Source organism: Anolis carolinensis, chromosome 3 (genome assembly GCF_035594765.1).
Source record: "Anolis carolinensis isolate JA03-04 chromosome 3, rAnoCar3.1.pri, whole genome shotgun sequence".
NCBI classification, from domain to species: domain Eukaryota; kingdom Metazoa; phylum Chordata; class Lepidosauria; order Squamata; family Dactyloidae; genus Anolis; species Anolis carolinensis.
The window spans coordinates 281,429,359-281,452,450 of NC_085843.1; the positions used below are offsets into that span (position 1 = coordinate 281,429,359).

The 23,092-nt window shown below is 42.8% G+C and overlaps 1 protein-coding gene across 2 annotated transcripts in view; it reads right to left on the reverse strand.

The window, feature by feature from the left end:
• Nucleotides 1–1,548: 1,548 nt before the first annotated feature.
• The window catches only part of dis3l2 (DIS3 like 3'-5' exoribonuclease 2), a 242,595-nt gene continuing 221,051 nt past the window's right edge, over nt 1,549–23,092 (reverse strand). For both annotated transcript variants that reach the window (XM_008117855.3, XM_008117854.3), the window contains exons 17-22: nt 22,026–22,112; nt 16,498–16,645; nt 13,316–13,446; nt 13,054–13,158; nt 7,367–7,468; nt 1,549–2,831 (exon numbers count right to left, since the gene is read on the reverse strand). In XM_008117855.3, coding sequence (XP_008116062.2) covers nt 2,733–2,831; nt 7,367–7,468; nt 13,054–13,158; nt 13,316–13,446; nt 16,498–16,645; nt 22,026–22,112 — 672 coding nt within the window. In that variant the 3' untranslated portion in view covers nt 1,549–2,732. The remainder of the gene's footprint in view (nt 2,832–7,366; nt 7,469–13,053; nt 13,159–13,315; nt 13,447–16,497; nt 16,646–22,025; nt 22,113–23,092) is intronic.

Below are 23,092 nucleotides of genomic sequence, written 5' to 3' on the forward strand. Positions count from 1 at the left end.
ACATTGAGGTGAGTTTGCCCAAGGGGTAAATGTGGCCGCTTAAGATGAACTGGCCATGAGTTCATGTGTACTAATAGAGCAGTGGTTCCCAACCTTTGGACCTCCAAGTGTTTTGGACTCCCAGAAATCCCACCCAGTTTACCAGCTGTTAGGAAGTGTGGGAGCTGAAGTCCAAAACATCTGGAGGCCCAAAGATTGGGAACCACTGTAATAGAGCACATGTGGGATCCAAACAGATCTGGAAAATATGGGACAAATAAGAATCTTTTTCCAGGCCCTATGTAGCTAATTAAAAATGCAAGTTATGACTTATGAAGACCTATATGATTTTTGGTCCTGATTATCTGAAAGACTCTTGTCTCCCTAATGAGCATGCTTACACTGTGAAGTCTTTTTTGGGAGGGCTCTCTTTTGACCTCACCATTATCACAAACATGTTTTTGGCTGTGGCATTGCCTCCCATCAGATGCTTCCTTGGTATCCTCATTGCTCTCTGTCTTCCACCTGGCAAATGCCTTTTTACTTAGGCAGATCTTTAATAGGTTTTGTTGAATGGAGCGTTATTATTTGTGTCTCTTCAAGTTCCATTGACCATATCTTGGATGTCATTGAGAAGACGTCTCCAAAGGCAGTCTTCTATTACCTGGCCTCTTCTACACTTGTAGATTCAAAACAAATAATCCACATTATCTGATTTGAAGGGGATTATATGAGTCTACACTGCCACATAATCCAGTTCAAAGCAGATAATCTGGATTTTATATGGCAAGGTATATACAGTAGAGTTGTGCTTATCCAACCAATGTTCTGTATTATCCAACACACTTTGCCTTTTAGTAGTCAATGTTTTTGTAGCTGATTTTTCAAAACATTGTGAAGATTTGGTGCTAAATGCATAAAAACAGTAATCACTACATAACATTATCGTGTATTGAACTGCATTTTCTGTTCATTTGTTGTAAAACATGATGTTTTGGTGCATAATTTGTAAAATCATAACGTAATTTGACATTTAATAGGCTTTTCCTTAATCCCTCCTTATTATCCAACATTTTCGCTTATCCAAAGTTCTGCCGTCCCGTTTTTGTTGGGTAAACAAGACTCTACTGTAGCAACAACCGAGAAGTATCCGGAAACATATTTCCTTATTATAGATCTGGAGTTTTCCCTTGCTTCGATGCTTGGAAGGCACATCTGGATATAAACAGATGCTCTTCCTGCCATTTTCTGCTTTGCATCTCAGTCAAGAGATAAAGAGATTAAATAAATATAATCATTATCACCATTGCTATCTTCTACATTCACCAACCCTGAACAATTGGTCCCAATTAAGAGTCAGGCTAGTAATCATTCCTCCCCAATGGTGACCATATCATCCTTCCAAAGGAGGTGGGGTAAGATTTTTTCAAAAGAGGAAGAGCACCACTGACCATTGCTGCACAACAATTTCAGAACTTCCTGTTGCAACAGACATGGGAGAAAGTTCCAGTAAAACCAACAGAGGCAAAAGAACAGCCCTAGACAGAAATAAACACCCATGCTCTGAAATTGACCATGTCTTTCTTTTTAATTAAACCAGAGATTAGAGCCCTGCAGGAACGACCTTTGCAAACAGCTGCCTGGCCACACAATGGCAAAAGTGTTTATATCGGCAACACAAAGCAAAGAATGTTTGGGTTGCTGTATGTTTTCCGGGCTGTATGGCCATGTTCTAGAAGTATTCTCTCCTGACGTTTCGCCCACATCTATGGCAAGCACTTCTGAGGATGCCTGCCATAGATGTGGGTGAAACGTCAGGAGAGAATACTTCTGGAACATGGCCATACAGCCCGGAAAACATACAGCAACCCTGTGATCCCAGCCATGAAAGCCTTCGACAACTCGAATAATGTTTCTTTTCCTTCACATTGGTGCCATGTTGAACTACAATTCTTCTTGGTTCCAGGAAGTATGGCCCTCCAGGTGTGTTGGGCTAAAGGTGTGTCTACACTGTAGAATTAATGCATTTTGATACCACTTTAAATACCAAGACTCAATGTTATGGATTCCTGGGAGTTGGACTTTTGCCTTCTCTGTTGTGATGAGTGCTCATCATCAAACTATAAATCCCGTGATTCAACACCATTGAAATGTAATTTTAAAAGTGGTGTCAAACTGCATTCATTCCACAGTGTAGATGCAACCTGCGACTGCCTTTGTGGTTGTATTCTGACACATCTGGAAGGCATCAGGTTGTGGAAGACTTTTTTACGCAGAGGCAGTGGCTTAAACTTAGTCTTAAACTGAGCGGTTTCGCATCCTTCACAGGCTGGATCTACGCTGCCATATAATCCAGTTTCTGAATCCGGATTCTCTGCTTTGAACTGGATTATATCAGTCTGCACCATTTATGTGCGAACTTTGGCCCTCCGGGTGTTTTGGACTTCAACTCCCACAATTCCTAACAGCCTACCGGCTGTTAGGAATTGTGGGAGTTGAAGTCCAAAACACCCGGAGGGCCAAAGTTTGCCCATGCCTCATCTACATTGTTATATAATCCAGTGTAGACCATTTGGGTTAAAAATCCAGGGGTAAAAGCAAAATCGGTCTGCAAATAAAATTAAAATAAAAGGCCCAAAGGCAGAATTTAACACAATTTGAGTTATTGGAAGTTGCAGCCTGTGTGGGCAGGACAGTTTTGGCAGTCTCCGCTGGACAGAGGGCTGGGATGCCTTCTCTGGACACCGGTTGCTTCACTCCTCTGCTCCGGGTCTCTTCAGCACAGCACTGTACTTCAAGGGGGCACTGTCTGACCGCAAGACCACCTCCACCAACGTGAAGACAGAAATGACCTTGAATGACAAGAGATGGGACCAAGGTTAGTTGCATAGCAATGTTTCTGTTGGAAATAGCAACCTTCCAAGCCTCTCACTATTTATTTGTTAATGTATATATTTGCTAACCTATATTGTATGTGTATGTTGATTTGCCAGTTTGACTGCACCTCTTTGGTGTGGGAGGGGTTATAGACATGTGACTGTACTGAGCATGTTCAGACTCAGGACTCCATTTTGTAGTCTGTTATACAACTCAGTGGAGGTGGATACATGTTGCTGTTTGGACTTCAGTAGAGAAGTATGACTTACGGACTTCAGTGAGTACAACTATACCTAAGGACTATCTATATATATAAAAGGGTAATGAAATTTCAGCTTAGGACAAAACAACAAAACTACACATCCCAGAAATACTAAACTTGGCAGCACAACCCCTCATCCATGCCTCTACGTTCATACAACAAAAAGAAAAGAAAAATAAAGTCCTAATTAGAGGGAGAGGGAGAATTGTTTTTATCCAATTGCTGCCAGTTAGAAAGCTAAGCTCCGCCCACTTGGTCTCCTAGCAACCCACTCAGCCCAGGGGACAGGCAGAGTTAGGCCTCACTTAGGCCTCTTCCACACTGCCTATAAAATACAGATTATCTTATTTTAACTGGATTATATGGCAGTATAGACTCAAGGCCCTTCCACACAGCTATATAACCCATTTATAATGGACTTAATGTAAGGTAAAACCTTTACCCTTTACCTTAACCACCACCAATTCCTCAATACTTTATTTCCCATACCACCATACTTCGCCACAGCAACACATGGCTGGGCACAGTTAGTGGACTATTAAAAATGATACACCGAGAGAGAAATTACATCCTATATATAACTTTTACTGTTACTTTTATTGTGAAATGTTGTTGTTTTATTCTGTTTATATTGCGAATTGCATTCTTTGTAACTTCCATTTTAACTGTGTTGTTGGCCCTTGCCCCATGTGAACCGCTCCGAGTTCCCTTGGGGAGATGGTGGCAGGATACAAAAATCAAGTTGTTGTTGTAATTATTATTGTTATTATTATTATTGTTATTGACAAATCGACATTGTATGACACAGCAAACAAAATAGATATGTGGATTTCGTATCACAAAATCACAAGTTGAACACTTCACAAGTGTTTAGGACTGTGTGATGCATTTTCAGATGATGCGCGCAGATCCCAGTAGGGTGGCCTTTTGCAGTTGGCAGATCATAATTTTGTCAATGTCTATTTCCAAATGCCAGCTGAGATGATGATGATGATGATGATGATGATTATAACTGAACTTTAGTAAGAAATTAATGTGCCTGTATGGTGAATTAATACAAGATGTTTGTGGGTAAACAAGATATGTTATTTTTCAAAGAAGACTTCTCTAAGTGCATATTTTAAACTAAGAGGTTTCAAGGGAGTGTATATGTTTTGGGCAATTAGAACTGCAATTTCAACTTCAAAGAAACAACCATCCTCCGAAAACCAAATATATTTTTGTAGTGATATGTCTTTGTCCTTAGCAATTCAAAGATATGGTTCTTCAATTTAACAGCTGAGTTACCTGTGTGCCATCACATGAATGCTTATGAATATCAGGGTTGTTATGTGTTTTCCGGGCTGTATGGCCATGTTTTAGCCCAGAAAACACACAACAACCCTGCGATTCTGGCCATGAAAGCCTTCGACACTTGTGAATATCACTTGTTCAAAGGGTTGACTTCTAACAGGTCATGCTTTTCTTGACTAGTGGTTTTCAAAAGGTGGTCTCCACATGATCATAGAGATTCACATTTGCCAAATGGATATGACATCATTTTTCCTTTTCAATAAGGTTATGATTGCTATTTATTTCCAAACGGATATGTGCCCAGAGACTGGGTGCAGGTATTTCCAATAGTTTCTGTGTCTTCAAGTCTGTTGACTTATCGAGAACTTGGCAAGGTTTTCTTAAGAAAGGAATACTTAGTAGTGGTTCAGCCAGTTTCGTCCTCTGAAATAGAACCTACGGCATCATCAGAATGACCAAAGATGCTAGAACTGACTTACTGAGTTTAATGCTAAGAAGGGCATGACCAATACTACTCTAAATTAATCAGAATACGATTTTGTCTACATACATGCCTTCGAGTTGCCTGTCAACTAATAAAGACTCCATGAACTTTGTCAGGTTTTCTTAAGAAAGGAATACTCAGAGGTGGTTAAAACAATGTCTTTCTCTGAAATAGACCATCAGAACTACCGAAGATGCTAGAAGTCAGGACACAGACAGTCCCCAAGCCAGACCTTTCTGACCTTAAAGTCTACTAAATATCTCCCCATGCAACCCCATGCTAACCTTCTCTAGACCCTTGGGATTGGCTCTTCTAGCAATGGACATTCCTACTGCTTCACTCTCTGGTTTTCTCTTGCCTTGAAGAAGCAAGATGTGATGGATTCCCACAACCTTTGGAAGGCTCAATAAATGGTGTATTTGTGGCATTTGATGGTTAATCCCCACAGCCCTCTCCTTGGCTCATAACATTCTTCCTCTCGTCCAACCAGGTGCCAGGATTGGAATTTCTTGCCAAGGATCTCAAAGTAGTTCGCCAGAGCAAGAGGTGCCAACTTGAACTTGGCACTGGGATGGGAGCTTAATTACACCTGGCAAATGCAATGCCTTGCTGGAGCAATAGTTACGGAGTTAATGGATGCAAGGGAAGAGATTGAGAAATTGCCATTAAAACTATGGTGCCTCGGGGAATTTCTCCGGAGAGGAAGGGAAGAGCGAGTGCAATTGGGTGCTGGAAGAAGGATGGAGGGAAGGGAAAACACAAGAGCCCTGTGTTGGGACTCATGACAGGGAGGTAGACTTGGAAGTTAACAACCTGGAAGGGGGAGGAGTAAACAATGTGATAATTTAATTCTTGGAAAGAGTGGAAATCATACAGGGAGGCTGGAAAACAGAGCTGCCAACTGGATAGGAATGAGCTGAAAGCAACTCCAATGATGTAAGTCTGGGGTCTCTTCTGAAGCTCCTTCTACACTGTCCTTATATCCCAGGATCTAATCCCAGGTTATCTGCTTTGAACTGGATTATATGAGTCTCCACTGCCATATAATCTGGGATAAGAAGACAATCTGGGATCAGATCCTGGGATATAAGGACAGTATGGTGCCTGAGATGGCTAGAGAGGGTACAAGATCCACTGTAAACTTAACAGACAGGAAAGCTATGGGGTATCCCTAATTTACAGGAAGGTTTAAGCAAAATAGCAGGTATTTGGCCATAGGAGAAAACAGCACAGAAGGTTTTCAGGCGAGTCTTCACTTTGCACCCAGAAGCGTGTCTCCAGTTAAAAGAATTGAGTACTAGATCAATGATGGGCAACCTTTTGTGCTTGGTGTGTCAAAATTCACCAAAAAACCTAGCATGACTTGGGTAGTGTGTCACATCGAGAAAAAAACCATAATTTCGCAATATGTATAGTTTAAATAACAAAAATATATAATTGTAATATATAACTGTATTCAATAAATCAAAAACTATTTACTACCATTATTTCCATGTACAACAATCTATGGTACCTCTTGCAGTTTCCATGCTGATTTCTCTCTATTCTAGTTTCAATGTAGTCATGAACAATGAATAATATAATAATAACTAGCTTTGCCTGGCCACGCGTTGCTATGGCTTATGGGAATTATTTGTTGGCCAGGTGGAATAGCAGTGAATAGCCTTGCAGTCTTAAAGCCTAGCTGTTTTCTGGAGTAGCTGGAGCTTTTTGTTGTATGAACGTAGAGGCATGGATGAGGGGTTGTGCTGCCAAGTTTATTGTTTCTGAGATGTGTAGTTTTGTTGTTTTGTCCTAGGCCGAAATTTCATTACCCTTTTATATATATAGATATAATAGTAATAATATGATAATATACTACAATAACAATAGAATAATAATAATAATAATAGTATGTGTGTGTGTGTGTGTGTAATGTGCATAATTCCCATGGAGTAAACAACAAAACCATTGGACCAAATCACACCAAATCTGGCCACAAAAGATATAGTCATTCAATCAATCTGCATGCAGCAGCGTGTCAGCAAAAATGGCTAGGCGTCAGTGCTGACACACGTGGCATAGATTGGCCATCACTGTACTAGATGATCGGAAAGGACTTTGTCTCTCCTTGAGATATGGGAGAGCCACTGTCAACCTAGGCAGCACTAGGCTACATGGGCCAATAGTCTAATGAAGATACCTTTTTGAACCACAATTTCTACTGTAGTCACCATGGTCTATAGCAGACATGGGCAAACTTTGCCCCTCCAGGTGTTTTGGACTTCAACTCCCACAATTCTTTACAGCCTGTAAGCTGGCTGGGATTTCTGGGAGTTGAAGTCCAAGTTTGCCCATGCCTGGCCTCTAGACAGGGTGCCGCAGGACTTTGAAAATGTAACTCTGTACTGGGCCTGACTCATATAAATCTGCTCTATGAGTCCACCAAAAATCCTCCATCTTTTCTGAGGCAGAGGATGATGTGAGATTACCTGTTGCACAGCCTCCTCCTCTGAGTTCTCTGGTTCCCACATCAGCGTCAGCTGAGGCTTCTTGCCTATCTTCTGGAACTGGAAGCCCACCAGTGGCAAAGCCTGCAAAAGGGAGAAGAGACCGTAAGCTCAAGGGAGCCAGGCAGGCATGCGCAGAGAATGAACGCCAGAGCTAGAGACAGGAATGGCTCTAAACACCAAGAGGAGAAATAGTAGAGTCCGAGGGTTGGCTCTTATGATCCAGCTCTATGATTCCTTGTAGTATCTCCCTGCACAGCCAGGGGAGGACTGAGGGGCCCATGTGATTTATGGTTCTATGTAGCATAATATAGAATCTCAGAATCCTAGAGTTGGAAAGGGTCACAAGTACCTCTGCTATGCAGAAATGCCCCAGAAAATCACAGAATCAGAGGAGCATGGCTCTAAAGCATATGAGTCAAACTCAAGGCCTGCAGGCCAAATCAGGCTGGACTCCAAACTTCTGAATGTCCCATCACTAAAATTTAAATGCATGGCTTCTGGATAGGATTGTCTGCTGTTAAAATGTCCTTTAACCTTTCCCCAACATCAGAGCCACAAGTGCTGTTGGTTGCAATTCCCAATATTTCAGTCTGAATGGTGGACAATCAAAGTGATTGAGTTATTGTTCAATAACATTTGGTGACCCAAACTGGGTATAAACTAAAAAGCACCGAGCAATATGTTAAAAGTATATAGTGTTGGCCCTCTGTCTCCATAGATTCCGCATCCATGGATTCAGTAGCACTTTGGAGGCAACCATAAGGCTGGCATGGCACTCAATGAAAATGAGTTTGACAGCCCTGATCTAAATGGTGGTGTATGGCAGAGACCTGGCCTGCAGTGAATTTCTAGGAAAGGAACAAATGGTTGGAGCCCACAGAGACAAATTTGGTACAGTAGAGTCTCACTTCTCCAAGCTAAACGGGCCAGCAGAATGTTGGATAAGCGAATATCTTGGATAATAAGGAGGAATTAAGGAAAAGCCTATTAAACATCAAATTAGGTTACGATTTTACAAATTAAGCACCAAAACATCATGTTATACAACAAATTTGACAGAAAAAGTAGTTCAATACGCAGTAATGTTATGTTGTAATTACTGTATTTATGAATTTAGCACCAAAATATCACGATATATTGAAAACATTGACTACAAAAATGCATTGGATAATCCAGAACCTTGGATAAGCGAGTCTTGGATAAGTGAGACTCTACTGTACCAATTTCAGCACTTCTGGAGTTTCCCAGTTCCTCCGGAATAAGAGTGCTTTGACTGTGTCTTCCTGCATTGCAGAGGGTTGGACTGAATGACCCTTTGGGTCCCTTCCAACTCTATGATTATAAGAAAACAACCTCAATCCTTTTCTTAAAAGGGGGGTCTGATTCATTCACTATGGGGCAGTAATCCCGTGTTGCTGTTCTTAAGAAGAGCCTGGAGCCACATCAGACCAAATCTTCCTGCCCCTCATGCCGGCTAAACAGAAGTGAATGAAATCAGCAGTTTCCCATATTGTCTGCCCCAGCCTGTAGTTTTCAGAGCAAAGCTTGAAAATATTGGGTATATATAAGATGGAGCCAAGTTGTTTTCTGCTGCTCCAGAGAGCAGGACACAATGAAGCAATGGATTCAAGATGCTGGAAAAGAGATTCCACCTAAACATTAGAAAGAACCTCCAAAGAGAATGAGCTGTTCAGCAGTGGAATATGTTGCTGCTTTGGGGTCCAGTGAAGTTATGATTCCACAAATCCCAGAGTTCCCCATTCACTGGAGTATTCTGTGAGTTGACATACAAAAGTAAAATTTCCAAGCTGTAAGTTGGAGGTATATTGCCTCTGACCAAAGAGGGTCTATTTAATTATCCCTCCTAATATCCCATTAACAGAGGCTATCCTCCTCCATTTTTAGACTCCTTGCTTCTTGGTCAGACCACACCTGGAATCACACTGTGTCCAATTCTGGGCACCCCAATTTAAGGGAGACGTTGAGAAACTGGAATGTGTTAGAGGAGGGCGACTCAAAGGATCAAGGGTCTGGAGAACAAGCCCTATGAGGAGCGGCTTAAAGAGCTGGGCATGTTTAAGAAGAGAAGGCTGAGAAGAGATATGATGAGGGCCAGGGATCAAGATGTGAGGAGAAGTCATAATGAAGGAGGGAGCAGGCTTCCTTTCTGCTGTCCTGGAGACTAGGACACAGAATAATGTGTCCTACAAGAAAGGAGATTCCACCTGAACATGAGGAAGAACTTCCCGTGAGAGCTGTTCAGCAGTCGAACTCTCTCCCCGGACTGTGGTGGAGGCTCCTTCTTTGGAGGCTTTTAAGCAGAGGCTGGATGGCCATCTGTTGGGGGTGCTTTGAATGCAATTTCCTGCTTCTTGGCAGAATAGTGTTGAACTGGATGGCCCACAAGGTCTCTTCCAAATCTATGATTCTATGATTTATGGACTCCATAACACCAATGCTTTCCATCCATCACCTATTTCCTTTATGTGTAACACAGATGTATACAGGCTAAAACAAGCTCTTTTCTGAAACCCCCCCCCTGTGTGTGCATGTATGTGAGCATGCAACTATGAAGCTACACAATCTGGGTCAAGAGGGTCTGGGAGTGGCCAGGTCTGCCCCTTGCGCCATCCTTCCTCACCACTGTTTCCTGATTTCATTCTGAGGAGATCTGGGAAATCCCTATGTCTGAAGAGGCAGAGTCGAAAGCCTTTGACAGCTTGACATTTAGTCACTTGCTCTGGCAAAACAGCTTGACAGCTTAAGTACCCGATCTCCACCTACACAATGCGAGCGTAGATTAAAATCAATAAAATAAAACCTACACCGTAGCTCTTCCAGAGCTTCTTGCAAAGCACCAGGGACAAACACAAACTGTTCTTGACAAGGTGAGAAGCTTGTAAGGCACAAGCACCGGGCTACAGATCATTCCTTCCCTGTCGTGGGACCATCATGTATCCAACCTGAGCAGCCTTGGAATTGGCAGGAGGCGTTACCTGCTGTTAATGCCAAGAAAAAGTCACCCTTGATGCCTCTTTACCTCCATTTCTGAGGATAAAATTAAAACCAATTCCTCTCCGTTTCCTCGTTTCCAGGTGCCCAATTGCTAGCCAAACCATTATCCTCTTGGTTTTACTGTGTTGTTGGGAGTGGATAATTATCCCCTTTGGACGGGTCTGAACAGATGGAAGGTGGAGGAGTCAAAGGAACACACACACAACCTTCCACTGAATGCAATGAGGACAGCTCATTACTCTTGAATTGCTGGTGCACAGAAGACCCCAAACAGGCATCCGAAAAGGCAAACAAGATGGGAAGCAGACACCGTACCTAGCAATGCTGGCAAGAAACCTCCCAGCCATTCCCTAGTTCCTGGATTCTCCTCGAGATACACAAACAGTTGAGAGTAGAGACTGGAATCTTCTTCATTGCTTAGGGTGGCATCACCTGGAGATGTGCACTTGGTACCTCTAGTACCTCCTTGTGCAATGCCACTTCCCAGTGGCAGACATCTAGTGTTTGGGCTCAGCTTCTTGGATCTCCAGCATAAATGTTGTACCTGGGGCTGCTGTTGGACTTTCAAACGTTGGACTTGGCTTTTGGCTAGAATTGCTCCAAGCAACCAGTCTGCTATCACCAGCCTACTTAAGAAAAGCAACCAGTCCACTTGAGAAAAAAAACTCTTATGCTGGATCTCCATTGGATTATGTGAGTCCACACTGCCATATAATTGAGTTCAAAGCACTTCTGAAACTGTATTACATAGAAGTGTAGATCCAGCATTAGATAATTACAACTAAGAAAGAAATAGAATAGAAATAGAATACCTTTATAGTCATTGTACTATTGCACAACAAAATTAAATGCCTTCACCAGCACACACCGCAAAACAACACACCCATCTCTTCACACCCCAACCATCATTGCACCCCGCTCCCCATGCCACATCAATGCAAAGCCATGGAGTTTGACATAGCCATCGCTCTAAGATAAAAGCGATATCTCAGTCTGTTTGTCCTTGTCTTTGTCACCCTGTGCCATCTGCCAGATGGCAATAAATAAAGAATATGCTGGGTGAGATGGATCTCCAAGAATCCCAAAGAAGGAGATTCGTCCATAGTGACACATGCCTTGAGTAATCCCATTTGGATTACCCTATCATTCTATACCTGGGGGCTGTATTGGAGGAGTTTTGGGGAACTTCAACTGGTCTAAAGAGCACCAACTAGACTCTTAAGTGAGGCTAATTAGAGGAATCGGGGCGCTGGAAGGGCCCCCAAAGGCCATGCAGTCCAAATGCCTTCTGCCATGCAGGAACACACAATCCAAGCCCTCCCAACAGATGGATATCTAGCTTCTGCTCAAAAGCCTCCAGAAAAGAAGATTCCATCATGCCCAAAGCTACATATTCCACTGTCCAGCAACCCCTACTGTCAGGAAATTCCTCCTAATGTTTAGGCACAATCTCTTTTACTGCTCCATTGTGTCCTAGTCTCTGGAACAACAGAAAACAAGCTGGGTCCCTAGAATCATAGACTCTCCTTAATATGACCTTCTTTCAAATCTTTAAACATGGCTATCATGTCACCTCTCTTAAATCCCTCTTCTCCTAGCTAAACTCCCTTGTTTTAACAGTTCCACCGGCTACCCATCTATTTTTGGTAACAATTCAAAGTCCTTGGGATGAACAATAAAGTCTAAGTGATCTGAAGGACGATATATTCCATCTGAAAACTTGATTGTATTTTAAAATCTTCCAGCAAAGGCCCTTCCCACTGTTCCACCTCCCTCACAGGTAGATCTGATGAGAACATGGCAGACTGGGCCTTCTTGGTTATTCCCAGGCTCAGGAATACACTACTTAGATATACTTGACTTGTCCCCGCCCTTACTATGTTTCTAAAGCAAGTAAAAGCCTTTCTTAATAATTCTAGCAGGCCATTGAGAATGAATGTTTTAAAGTTTTGCATAACAGGCTGGACTTTTATTTGTTGCTGATGCTTTCTTTAATGGTATTTCAGTTTATTATAATTGAAGTATTCTTTATTTTTTTAAATCAGTATGCTATGAATATTTTTGCTGTAACTGTGGTAAGATGCGTTGGGTCTCAAACTGGAAAAATAGTAGGCGAGAAGTATAATACTAATACTAATTCTAACAGGAATAATGTTGCAACCAGGCTAGCTGGGAGAGTCTGTAAGTTATAATCCACAGAGTAATTTATCCAACCCTTGTCTCCAGGGTTGTAGTCTAAACAATCAAACCACTTGCCATGTCATTACTATCATAGGCTACCACTCGTGGCCGAGTATGATTGTCTTCCAAGGGACATAATAATAGTCAAGTTAGGTGGTCCCATTGTGCCAAAGGTTATGACTAAGTTGCTAGCAATGTGTGCTGGGAAGGATGTGAGTATGACAGCTTGTGAAGACACCTGTCACTCTCCTGACAGTCTTAGCAGAAAGGCTGTTTGCTTCCCTTGTGAACAGCTTCCCCGTTTCCGCCTCCTGTTTGTTGGCATCCCATCTTGGAATTCTTCTACTACTATTGCCCATCAACACTGACATTCTTGGCTGTAGATCCCATGGATTCTATGGGTTTCCTCTAGATGTGGCTAGCAGTCAGATCTTTCATAAAGGCACTGCCAGAGAGGAGGGGATGCTTACGTTGCAGTAGATGCGCTTCTGGACGCCAAACTTCAGCACCAGGACATCAAAGGCTTCATTGAGGACCCCCATCACCATGGCTTCGGACTCGAGTGGGCCACACTCCTGGAAGAATCAAGGGGAGGGCATAAGAAGTAAGGCTGACCACAGACTCCAGATTTTATTGGACTGTAAATACCAACATAGCCAACAGTAAGGAATAATCTGAAAGGCAACAGACATCCCACACATATGCCGGCCAACAATGGATGCTGAACCCTACCTTGACAAAGACGGCAAAGAAGAGGTCAGCGCTGAGCTCTTGCACCCTCTTGGAGGCCATTTTGCGATCGTTGCAGTGCTCAGCCTGCTTCTGCAGGTCAGCCTCCGCCAGGCGTGTCATGGGTCCACAACCTTAAAGGGAAGCACAGTGGATGGTCAGAACAAGCATAGGGAATCACCCTCTCACACAAACACACACTCCTGAAATCTCTTTAGTGGCAATTCCCGCTCTGCTCCCAGTGGGCAAAACCTACTTAGGAATAATGCATGGCTGATCCATGCCCAGTCTCTGGCCCACCACCTCCATCAGTGAAACATAAAAAAGGAAAGTATGGTATATGGTATGTAAGTACTGTTGGTAATGTAATATTATTTTCTATATAAACAACTTTTAGTGGCACTTGTTATACAAGCTGCAAAAGAAGGGGATTATGGTGTCGTATTTAACATCAATCTAAACTGGATTTGGCTAGGAATAGTGGTAGATCATAGCCCCATCCCTATGGAATCTCTTACATTTACTAGTAGTATATACTGCAATGAATACTTCACTCAAGGTATCCACTATTTGTATTCTCATTCACTACAATAGTATAGTTCTTAACATAAAGGAATACTCTTGGCAACACTTGCAAAGATAATATGGAAAAACTATTCCTATTTATAGTTTAAGTGCCAATTATGTCAAATAGAAATAAAAACCAAACGAAGTCTTATAGTTGACTTAATAACAATCAAAATTGTTAACCATCCCCAGCACCACAGATCACTTGGCCATCCCAGATACCCTACAATGAATTGGTATCAACACCTAGCAACAACAACCTATTCATCCAACCCTTAAGATATTGTTATATGCCTGGTATCCAGGAGCTACTCTAACAGATGCTATATTAATTACTCTACTTATACAGATGCTATATTAATTACTGAACTGTCTTTTTCCACACTCCAACAACACTTGAGAACAGTATCACGAGGGCAGCAGATTCTGCTTGGTTTTCATTTATTCGATTTGACAAGATTGAAATCAAACTAGAGACTACAACAGCTTTATGTTAAGGCTTATGTGAAGGGTAACCTTATTGTACATCTGCATATTAAGAACTGTTTATTTAACTCGATTCAATGCTGAGATAGCAATTTTGATTGTTATTAAGTCAACTATAAGACTTTGTTTGGTTTTTATTTCTATTTGACATAATTGGCACTTAAACTATAGATTATAGATTCACTGTAGATTATAGACACCTGCGTTTTGAGCCACCACCTCCATCACCTGGGAAAGTCTGTTTTGGGGAAGAGTCACCATTATCAGGTGAGTCTGGCAGAGAAGAGACCAGCCATAGGAATCACTGGGATCAGATCGCAAAATGATTTTTTCAGCCTTAATGCCATTGATCCCTGGAGCATTAGAGCATCAGTTCCCACACTGTATTCCACAGATCCTCGGGGTTCCACAAAAGCACCATAGGGCTTCCATGAAATATCATTAAAATCTTTTTTTAAAACTCTTTTAAAAGCTTGTGCTAGAGTATGAAGATCTTATTGAAATTCAATGTACCTCTGTTCTAAAAAAATGAATATTGAATTTCTTTATGTCCAAACACCCAGGCAACAGGAATACATCAGGTCTGGGCAAACGAGGGCCCTGCAGGTGTTTTGGACTTCAACTCCCACAATTTCTAACAGCCAGTAGGCTGTTAGGGATTGTAGAAGTTGAAGTCCAAAACACCTGCAGGGCCCAAGTTTGCCAATACCTGGAATAGATGAAGGAAAGTTGGAACTTTGTGGGTTCACAATGCTTAGGGACAAGGGTTAGGGTTTTGGAGCAAAATCTGGGGCAGAGTGAGGATTTCACAGGGGAGAAAAGTCTTCTGAAGGGTTCCATGACCAAAAAAGCTTGGTAACATCCACATTACAGGATGGAAGGAACACATTCCAAATAACAATACTACTTGTCACAGGATACTTTATAGAGTAATGTAGGTTTCTGCTCTGATGGCCAAGCAGGCTTTTAAAGCAGTATGTTTTTAAGAATGGGCCAGGGATTGCTATATGGTATTTAAATGGCTTTTAACAATTCTATACTTTATGTGCTTTTTAAGTGAATTGTTTTTATAACAGTAACGTTTAGTTCTGATTTAATATTTATATTCAGTAGGTTTTTAAATTGTACAGTTTTCCAAGGTAGTGAGCTGCTTTGGATTTAGGTTCCACAATAGTAGTAAAAGGGTTGAATGAAAAGTAATGCCTCCACCTTCGTAACTCTTCAACAGATGGCAGTACTGGTATGCGGCAGGTACTAACTTGTTCTGTAGACAAGTTCCATTTGGCAGGAAGCCTTAGCATTGAACAGTTGTGTTGTTAAAGTGTGAAGTACAGAACTTTGCGCAGACGGTCGGTCAATGCAACATAAGCAATGTGCAGTCACTGAATTCTTGACAGCAGAAGGTGTCACCACAAAGGAGATTCATCAGAGAATGCAAGCTGTTTATGGGGATTGTGTTGATGTGAGTCCTGTGCGTCGTTGGGCAAGCAAGGTGCACGACGGGTACTGTGAGATGCTGGTTGTGGAAACAGAGTGTCAACTTCTTCCGTGACAGCTTCAGAAAACCTGTTCATCGTTGGCAGAAATGTATCCAATTGTCTGGTGATTATGTGGAAAAGTGAATAGTGGTCATTAAAGAGAACATTCTAAGGATTATTTCTGCATTTGATTTATTAAAATATCCCATCCAAACCCAAGTAACGAAGGTGGAGGCATTACTTTTCATTCAACCCTTGTAATAGTCGTCGTCATTATCCCCCGTCAGAATGGCTAACATCTGCACAGCATGTCAGTTATCTATCCCTGGCTTATTCTAACCAATTAATCAACTCTGTGTGATTGTCCTGACAGCAGGAGTTCCCTTAAGAGAAAGAAATGTCAGTTTGTTTTAGCACACACTTCCTTCCTTCCGTTAGTTACAAAATACCTTAATTCTGCTTTACATCCTGTTACATATTGCCTTCTTAAAGCTGCTTATGAGCTTCCCAGTGTTCCACCTGGCTGTCAGCAGTCAGTGTACAGAATCTGAACCTCACTGCCATTTCCGCCTGCCTGGCGTGGCAAGGTGGGCAACCACAACAACCACAAGGGGATGATGCTGATTTGCTGGTGGTGCCCTTGAGGCAACTTACCCAGGGAGGCCGAGAGCAGCCGATGCACCATGATGTCTGGGAAGCGGCGGATGGGCGACGTGAAGTGGGTGTAGAGGGGCACGTTCAGGGCATAGTGGCGGAAGAGGGTTTCATCCTCCAGCATCCCGGCACAGAAATACACGGCCATCTGGGAGATAAAGAAGCAGGTCAACAGGAGTCCATATCAGGGATAGCGAAGACAGAGAGAGCAAGACAAAAGGGGCAACCAGGCAGTAACAATCTGGATCTGCAGTCCCAAGCGTGGCTCCCTGGGGCAATGCTTTGGTTTCTCAGAGCTTGGGAAATATTGCACGGACCAAAATCTCAAGTACGGAATTAGCAATTTCACTAAAATGTAGTATGGACATATTAAGGAGGGAAGTAAGGAGGAATAAGGAAGGCCGTGGAGGCGTCTTACTTTCTTAACATCTTAGTAACAGGGAGGAAAGAGGAAGGGAATCTTGAACACCACTGTTCATTGGCATCTCTTCCCCCACAGTCTTTCCATGTGGATGATGTGCTCCATGTGCCTATGTATAAGTCTAGAAATGTTTGCCAAAAAAATAATCCAATTTGGATTGACTTATCCATGGGTAAACAAAAATTATTTATCTACTATTATTTATTTACAGTATTTATACTCCACCCTTCTCACCCCAAAGGGGATTCAGAGCAGCTTGCAGAATACACACATACAGCAAATATTCAGTGCTGATAATACACTTAACAAGGACAGACAAACACAAACAGAGGTAAAGGCAGTTGTTCCCATTTTAATTCCGGCATCTTGGAGGCTATGCTTGATTCAGGCGACCGGGAGGGGGCCATCTTCCATGTTGAGGAGATTCCTCTGATCGATCGATCCTTAAGGGCGCCATTTTACCTCCCTGCTAAAAGTGGTACCTATTTATCTACTCGCATTTCTGCTTTCAACTTGCTAAGTGGGCAGAAGAGCTGAGGCTGACAGCAGATGCTCACCCTGACCCAGGATAGAACTGCTGACCTTTCGATCAGCAGGATTTTTCTGCAGCATTGCTGTTTAACCTGCTGTGTTATGCCCAGCCCCACTGTATCTTAAAGGAACCATCCATTCTCTGAGCAACGTGGTGAAAAATGGGAGCTTACTTACTCCTGAGATAACCTTTAAAAAGCACCAACCCCCTCTACTCTCTCCAATGCACCTCCATTTGGGTTTTTAAAAAAATTCTAGAAGGGAAATGACAGCAGATGCCAGGGTCGGTTGATTTCCCTCTCCACTGAATGACTCTCGACTTCTCCATGGGCCGAAGCCCGGGTCGGGTTTAGCCTCTGACCATAAAAAAAAAAAAAAATAGCCTCGGCTTGCTGTTGACCTAGCAGCCCCGAAAGACAGTTGCATCTGTCAAGTAGGGAAAATTTAGGTACGCTTTATGTGGGAGGCTAATTTAACTAATCTACAACACCATAAAACTGCTCACGAGGAAAAGAAGAGGAAGAACAGCCACCAATGGACGGTGAGGCAACAGCTCCCCCGTGGCCGGAATCGTGAAACTGGAAAAGACGTAAAAAATGTCTCTGTGTCTGTCTAAAACTGAATGTTGTTTGTCTGTTGGCATTGAATGTTTGCCATATAAGTGTTCATTGTAATCCACCCTGAGTCCCCTTCGGGGTGAGAAGGGCGGAATATAAATACTGTAAAAATAAATGGGTCATGGAAACATCCATAATTTTGGCTCCCAAACCTGCTCTTGACTTATACATGAGGTCGATTTATTCATGAGTATATATAGTATCTCAACAAGAAGCCATGAAACATCCCACTGTCTTTTGAGACTGGAGTCTACACTCAATGAATAGCCAGTTAGTAGTTAATTGGTGTAATATATAAAATCAGTGGTCAAATGAACAATAGATAAGGGAGATGCACAAGCAGCCCAGTGGCCGGAGTCAAGCACAGCCTCCAAGATGCCGGAATTAAAATGGGAACAACTGCCTTTACATTTGTTTGTGTTTGTCTGCCCTTGTTAAGTGTATTATCAGCATTGAATATTTGCTGTATGTGTGTATTCTGCAAGCCGCTCTGAATCCCCTTTGGGGTGAGAAGGGCAGGGTATAAATACTGTAAATAAATAATAATAGATAAATAATTCCTGATTGTCGTTCACAAATTCGGAAGGTTCTGGTTCAAATCTAAACCACTGGCATGTAAGGTCATAAATGCATTGTTAATCCTTTGGACAACTCTCCAGGCACATTACAAAAAGAGCAGCAGAGAGAAGTCTCTGTTCTCTTAGCTGGCCCAATTGCAAAGCTGATCTTCCCTTATAGAAGGGCTGTAAGAATAAATGACCTAATAAATAAGTCATCTAAACAATGAAACTGTACCAGTGCCATGCTTTATTAGTGTTACATAAATGAAACACCAATGACAGCTTCCTTTCTGCAGCATTCTTGTTAAAAATCTGCTTCTCCTGTGTTATGTGTGTCTTTTGGAGTCAGCTTTGTCAGGGATGGGGGAAGCAGGGCAAGCACAAATACTGGGGGCCAGACAGGAAGGGATGATGGATGGGGCAGTGGGAGCAGGTAAACTCTTTTAACAGATGGGCTTGCAATGTCACCAAAGGGTTGCTGTGATCCTGAGAGTGGGAGCTATGCCTTTTGGCCTGGGAGCCCCCAAATCCACCCCGAAGCCTTCCAAGGTCCCCGTGACCTCCTTGTGGAGCAGAGTTCCTCTTTGGCGAGACTTTGCTACACCCACGCGCACTCCTCCACACTCCCCGGGAAAACGGAGCCATTTCCCCATCTCTTGCCGCCATCAGTCAAAGAGATTGAACGCTCTGGGCTTGCCTCTCGGGGTAGCTGATCTCAAGATCAGCCCTGCCGTAAATCAAAGGCAGCTCAGCGGCTGATAGTCCTCCTCTCAGAAGGAACGCTCCGGGACGACTGCCCATGCATTTGTTAAGCTTTGTTCACAGCCCTGGAGTGCAGCTGGAATGAATGCAGTTTGACACCACTTTAAGAGCCATGGCTCATAGGAAATGTAGTTTTACAAGGCCTTTACCCTTCTCTGCCAAACAACAGAAGGAAATGGTTAGAGCGGACAACTCCAGAATGACTCTATGGACAACATAATAATAATAATAATAATAATAATAATAATAATAATAATAATAATAATAATAATGACTTTATTTTTATACCCCGCCTCTATCTCCCCAAAGGGGACTCAGGGAGGCTTACATGGGGCCAAGCCTGAATAAAAACAATAGCAATATAAAACACAACAATAGACAAAAAACATGCACAATTATAAAAATTTAAACATTAGCCAGTAAAAACAAATGACAAGAGCTTATAAAAACATGGATTAAAATGGAGAGGTTATAAAAGTAGACTGGGTAAGGTGCACCATATAAATATTGTAAACACGAGGTGACTGATAAAGTGCTGCAAATTCTTGGAAGTGCAAATTGGGATGGGAGTAGACCCTGTGTCTTTATCAAGTTGACATAGGTAAAAAGTATAAACCGGTACAGGAATGGTCACAGACACAGATTGCTATGGGGATGAGTAAAGAGCCAGGTTTTCAAGCTCTTTCTGAATGCTATCAGGGTGGGGGCTTGCCTGATTTCCCTGGGGAGCGAGTCCCAGAGCCGGGGGGCCACCACGGAAAAGGCCCTCTCTCTCATCCCCACCAACCGCGCTTGTGACGGAGGTGGGAGTGAGAGGAGGGCCTCCCCCAACGAACGAAGAGATCATGCAGGTTCGTAGGGGGAGAGGCGATTACTAAGGTAGGAGGGTCCCAAACCGTTCAGGGCTTTGTAGGTGATCACGTGCACCTTCTAGCAGAAGCATACCATACACTATTATTTATTTATTTATTTATTTATTTATTTACAGTATTTATATTCCGCCCTTCTCACCCCGAAGGGGACTCAGGGAGGATCACATTACACATATAAGGCAAACATTCAATGCCTTAACATAGAACAAAGACAGAGACAAACTTAGGCTCTGAGCTGGCCTTGAACTCATGACCTCTTGGTCAGAGTGATTTGTTGCAGCTGGCTGCTCACCAGCCTGCGCCACAGCCCGGGCCTAGCACTGGAAGATCTGGGAAATGCTTAGGGAAAACAAATTTTGACAGATGCAGGTAAATGAAACCACAGGTAATGGTAACACAGTGTTTTCCTTCTCTCAAACGTCAGTAATACGCAACGGGAAAAGCAATGGTGGTCAGCTTTTTTTTACTAATGTCAATGTACGAGGGTTATCCAGAAAGTTCATGACGTTTTGGAATTAAAAATAAACAAAGTATAGGAGAAAACATTTACCATATTCAGTTGAAAGCCAGACCCAAATACTAGTTCTCACCATAGTCCCCACTGAAATTTAGGTAGTTATCATAGCGATAAAAGTGTTTGAAAAGCCCTCCCCCCCCCCCCCAAGATTCCCGCCTGGCTTGCGTCCTGAACCAGGCTGGCTTCCCTTCTCTCAGCTGTCAAATGGTGCGCTCAGCTTTCCGCACGATCTTCCTCGATCGCTCTTTTGTTTTGCAGATGCTTGCAAAGAAGGTGCTCTTCTAAGGTTTTGCAAGAAGCACACCTTTCCTGTCCCAAAAAACCTTCCTTGCATTTCAAGGGCTTTTCAAACACTTTATCACTATGATAACTACCTAGATTTCAGTGGGGACTATGGTGAGAACTAGTATTTGGGTCTGGCTTTCAACTGAATATGGTAAATGTTTTCTCCTATACTTTGTTTATTTTTAATTCCAAAACGTCATGAACTTTCTGGATAGCCCTCGTATTACTGTGGGATGTAAAACTCCCAAGCTCTGGGTTGTTGTATGTTTTCCGGGCTGTATGGCCATGTTCCAGAAGTATTCTCTCATAACATTTCACCCACATCTCATCCTCAGAGGCATCCTCAGAGGTTGTGCAATGTCAGGAGAGAATACTTCTGGAACATGGCCATACAGCCTGGAAAACATACAACAACCCTGTGATCCCGGCCATGAAAGCCTTCAACAACATATCTTCCAAGCTCTGGTTCCACCAATGATGCTGACAGCCGCCAGACATTAAATAGAAGTCCTAAAGATGTGGGAAGCATCCAGCAATGAGAGAACTAACAGATAAACAGTTAGCTGCTGCTCAAGCATGAAGGGAAGTTTTTAGAGCCTAATCCCATGCCGAGAGAAATTACCAGCTTGGGAAAGCAAAGTAACTGGAAAGTATATTCTAGCACAGGCATGGGCAAACTTGAGCCCTCCAGGTGTTTTGGACTTCAACTCCCACAATTCCTAACAGCCGGCAGCAGTTAGCAGTTCAGTCATAATCTTAGAGCAGTAGTTCTCAACCTATGGCTCCCCAGGTGTTTTGGCCTATAACTCCCAGGAATCCCAGCCAGTTTACCAGCTCTCAGGATTTCTGGGAGTTGAAGGCCAAAAGATCTGGGGACCCACAGGTTGAGAACTACTGTCTCAGAGGCTCTGGTTTTGCTGATAGCCCAAGTTCATGGTAGAACTAGTCAGTGTCTGTACTTACTTGCATGGGTCGTGAGAACATGTTGGTCAGCACCTCTTTCCTGGCTTCTGCGTATTTGTCAGCGCCAAAGATTTCATTCAGGCTTTTCTAAAAAGAAAAGAGAAAAAGATAAACACAGTTGATCCAGAAAAATATCTACAGGGCAGCTTCTCCCCCAAATTGGTGCTTTCCATAATGCCCCTGATACAAGGATAGTTTATGGGAAGGAGTAGGAATCCTGAGGTTCTTAGCTTAAATTCTGTCCCTTCAGGGAATGCACCAGGTGGCTTGCTATCGGCAATAATGGTTTGACAATACTTAGGCATTTGTAAAATAGCCTGGTACTTTTCTGCCCATAAACAGGGAAGCCAAAGATAGGATGTTTGCCTGGGAGAGGGAATGTTTTGCTTGTTTACACTTTGCAGGACTTTCTGGCAGGAGCTATTCCTTTAAGCATGAGGACAGGTGATGGGAAGGAAGTCTTAATAGACAACAAGCTGAACATTAGTCAATAGTGTGATGTGGCAGCTAAAAAAGCCAATGCAATTCTAGGCTGCATCGATAGGAGTATAGTGTCTACACCAAGGGAAGTCATAGTCCCACTCTGTTCTGCTTTGGCCAGGCCTTATCTGAAATAAGATTATGATCAGTTTTGGACATCACAATTCAAGAAGGATATTGACAACATGGAAAATGTCCATTGAAGGCAACCAAAGTGATAAAGGGTTTGGAAGTCAAGCCCTATGAGGAACAGCTTAAGGAGCTGGGGATGTTTAGCATGGAGAAAAGAAGGTTGAGAAGAGACATGATTAAGCTAAACGTTTTTCCTTGACATTAAGTCCAGTCGAGTCCAACTCTGGGGGTTGGTGCTAATCATTTCTAAGTTCATGAGCCGGCATTGTCCGTAGACGCCTCCAAGATCATGTGGCCAGCACTTTTACCTTCCCGCCGAAGCAGTACCTATTGATCTACTCACATCTGCATGTTTTTGAACTCCTAGGTTGGCAGAAGCTGGGGCTAATAGCAGAAGCTCTCCTCACTCCCCAGATTCGAACTGCCGACCTTTCAGTCAGCAAGCTCAGCAGCTT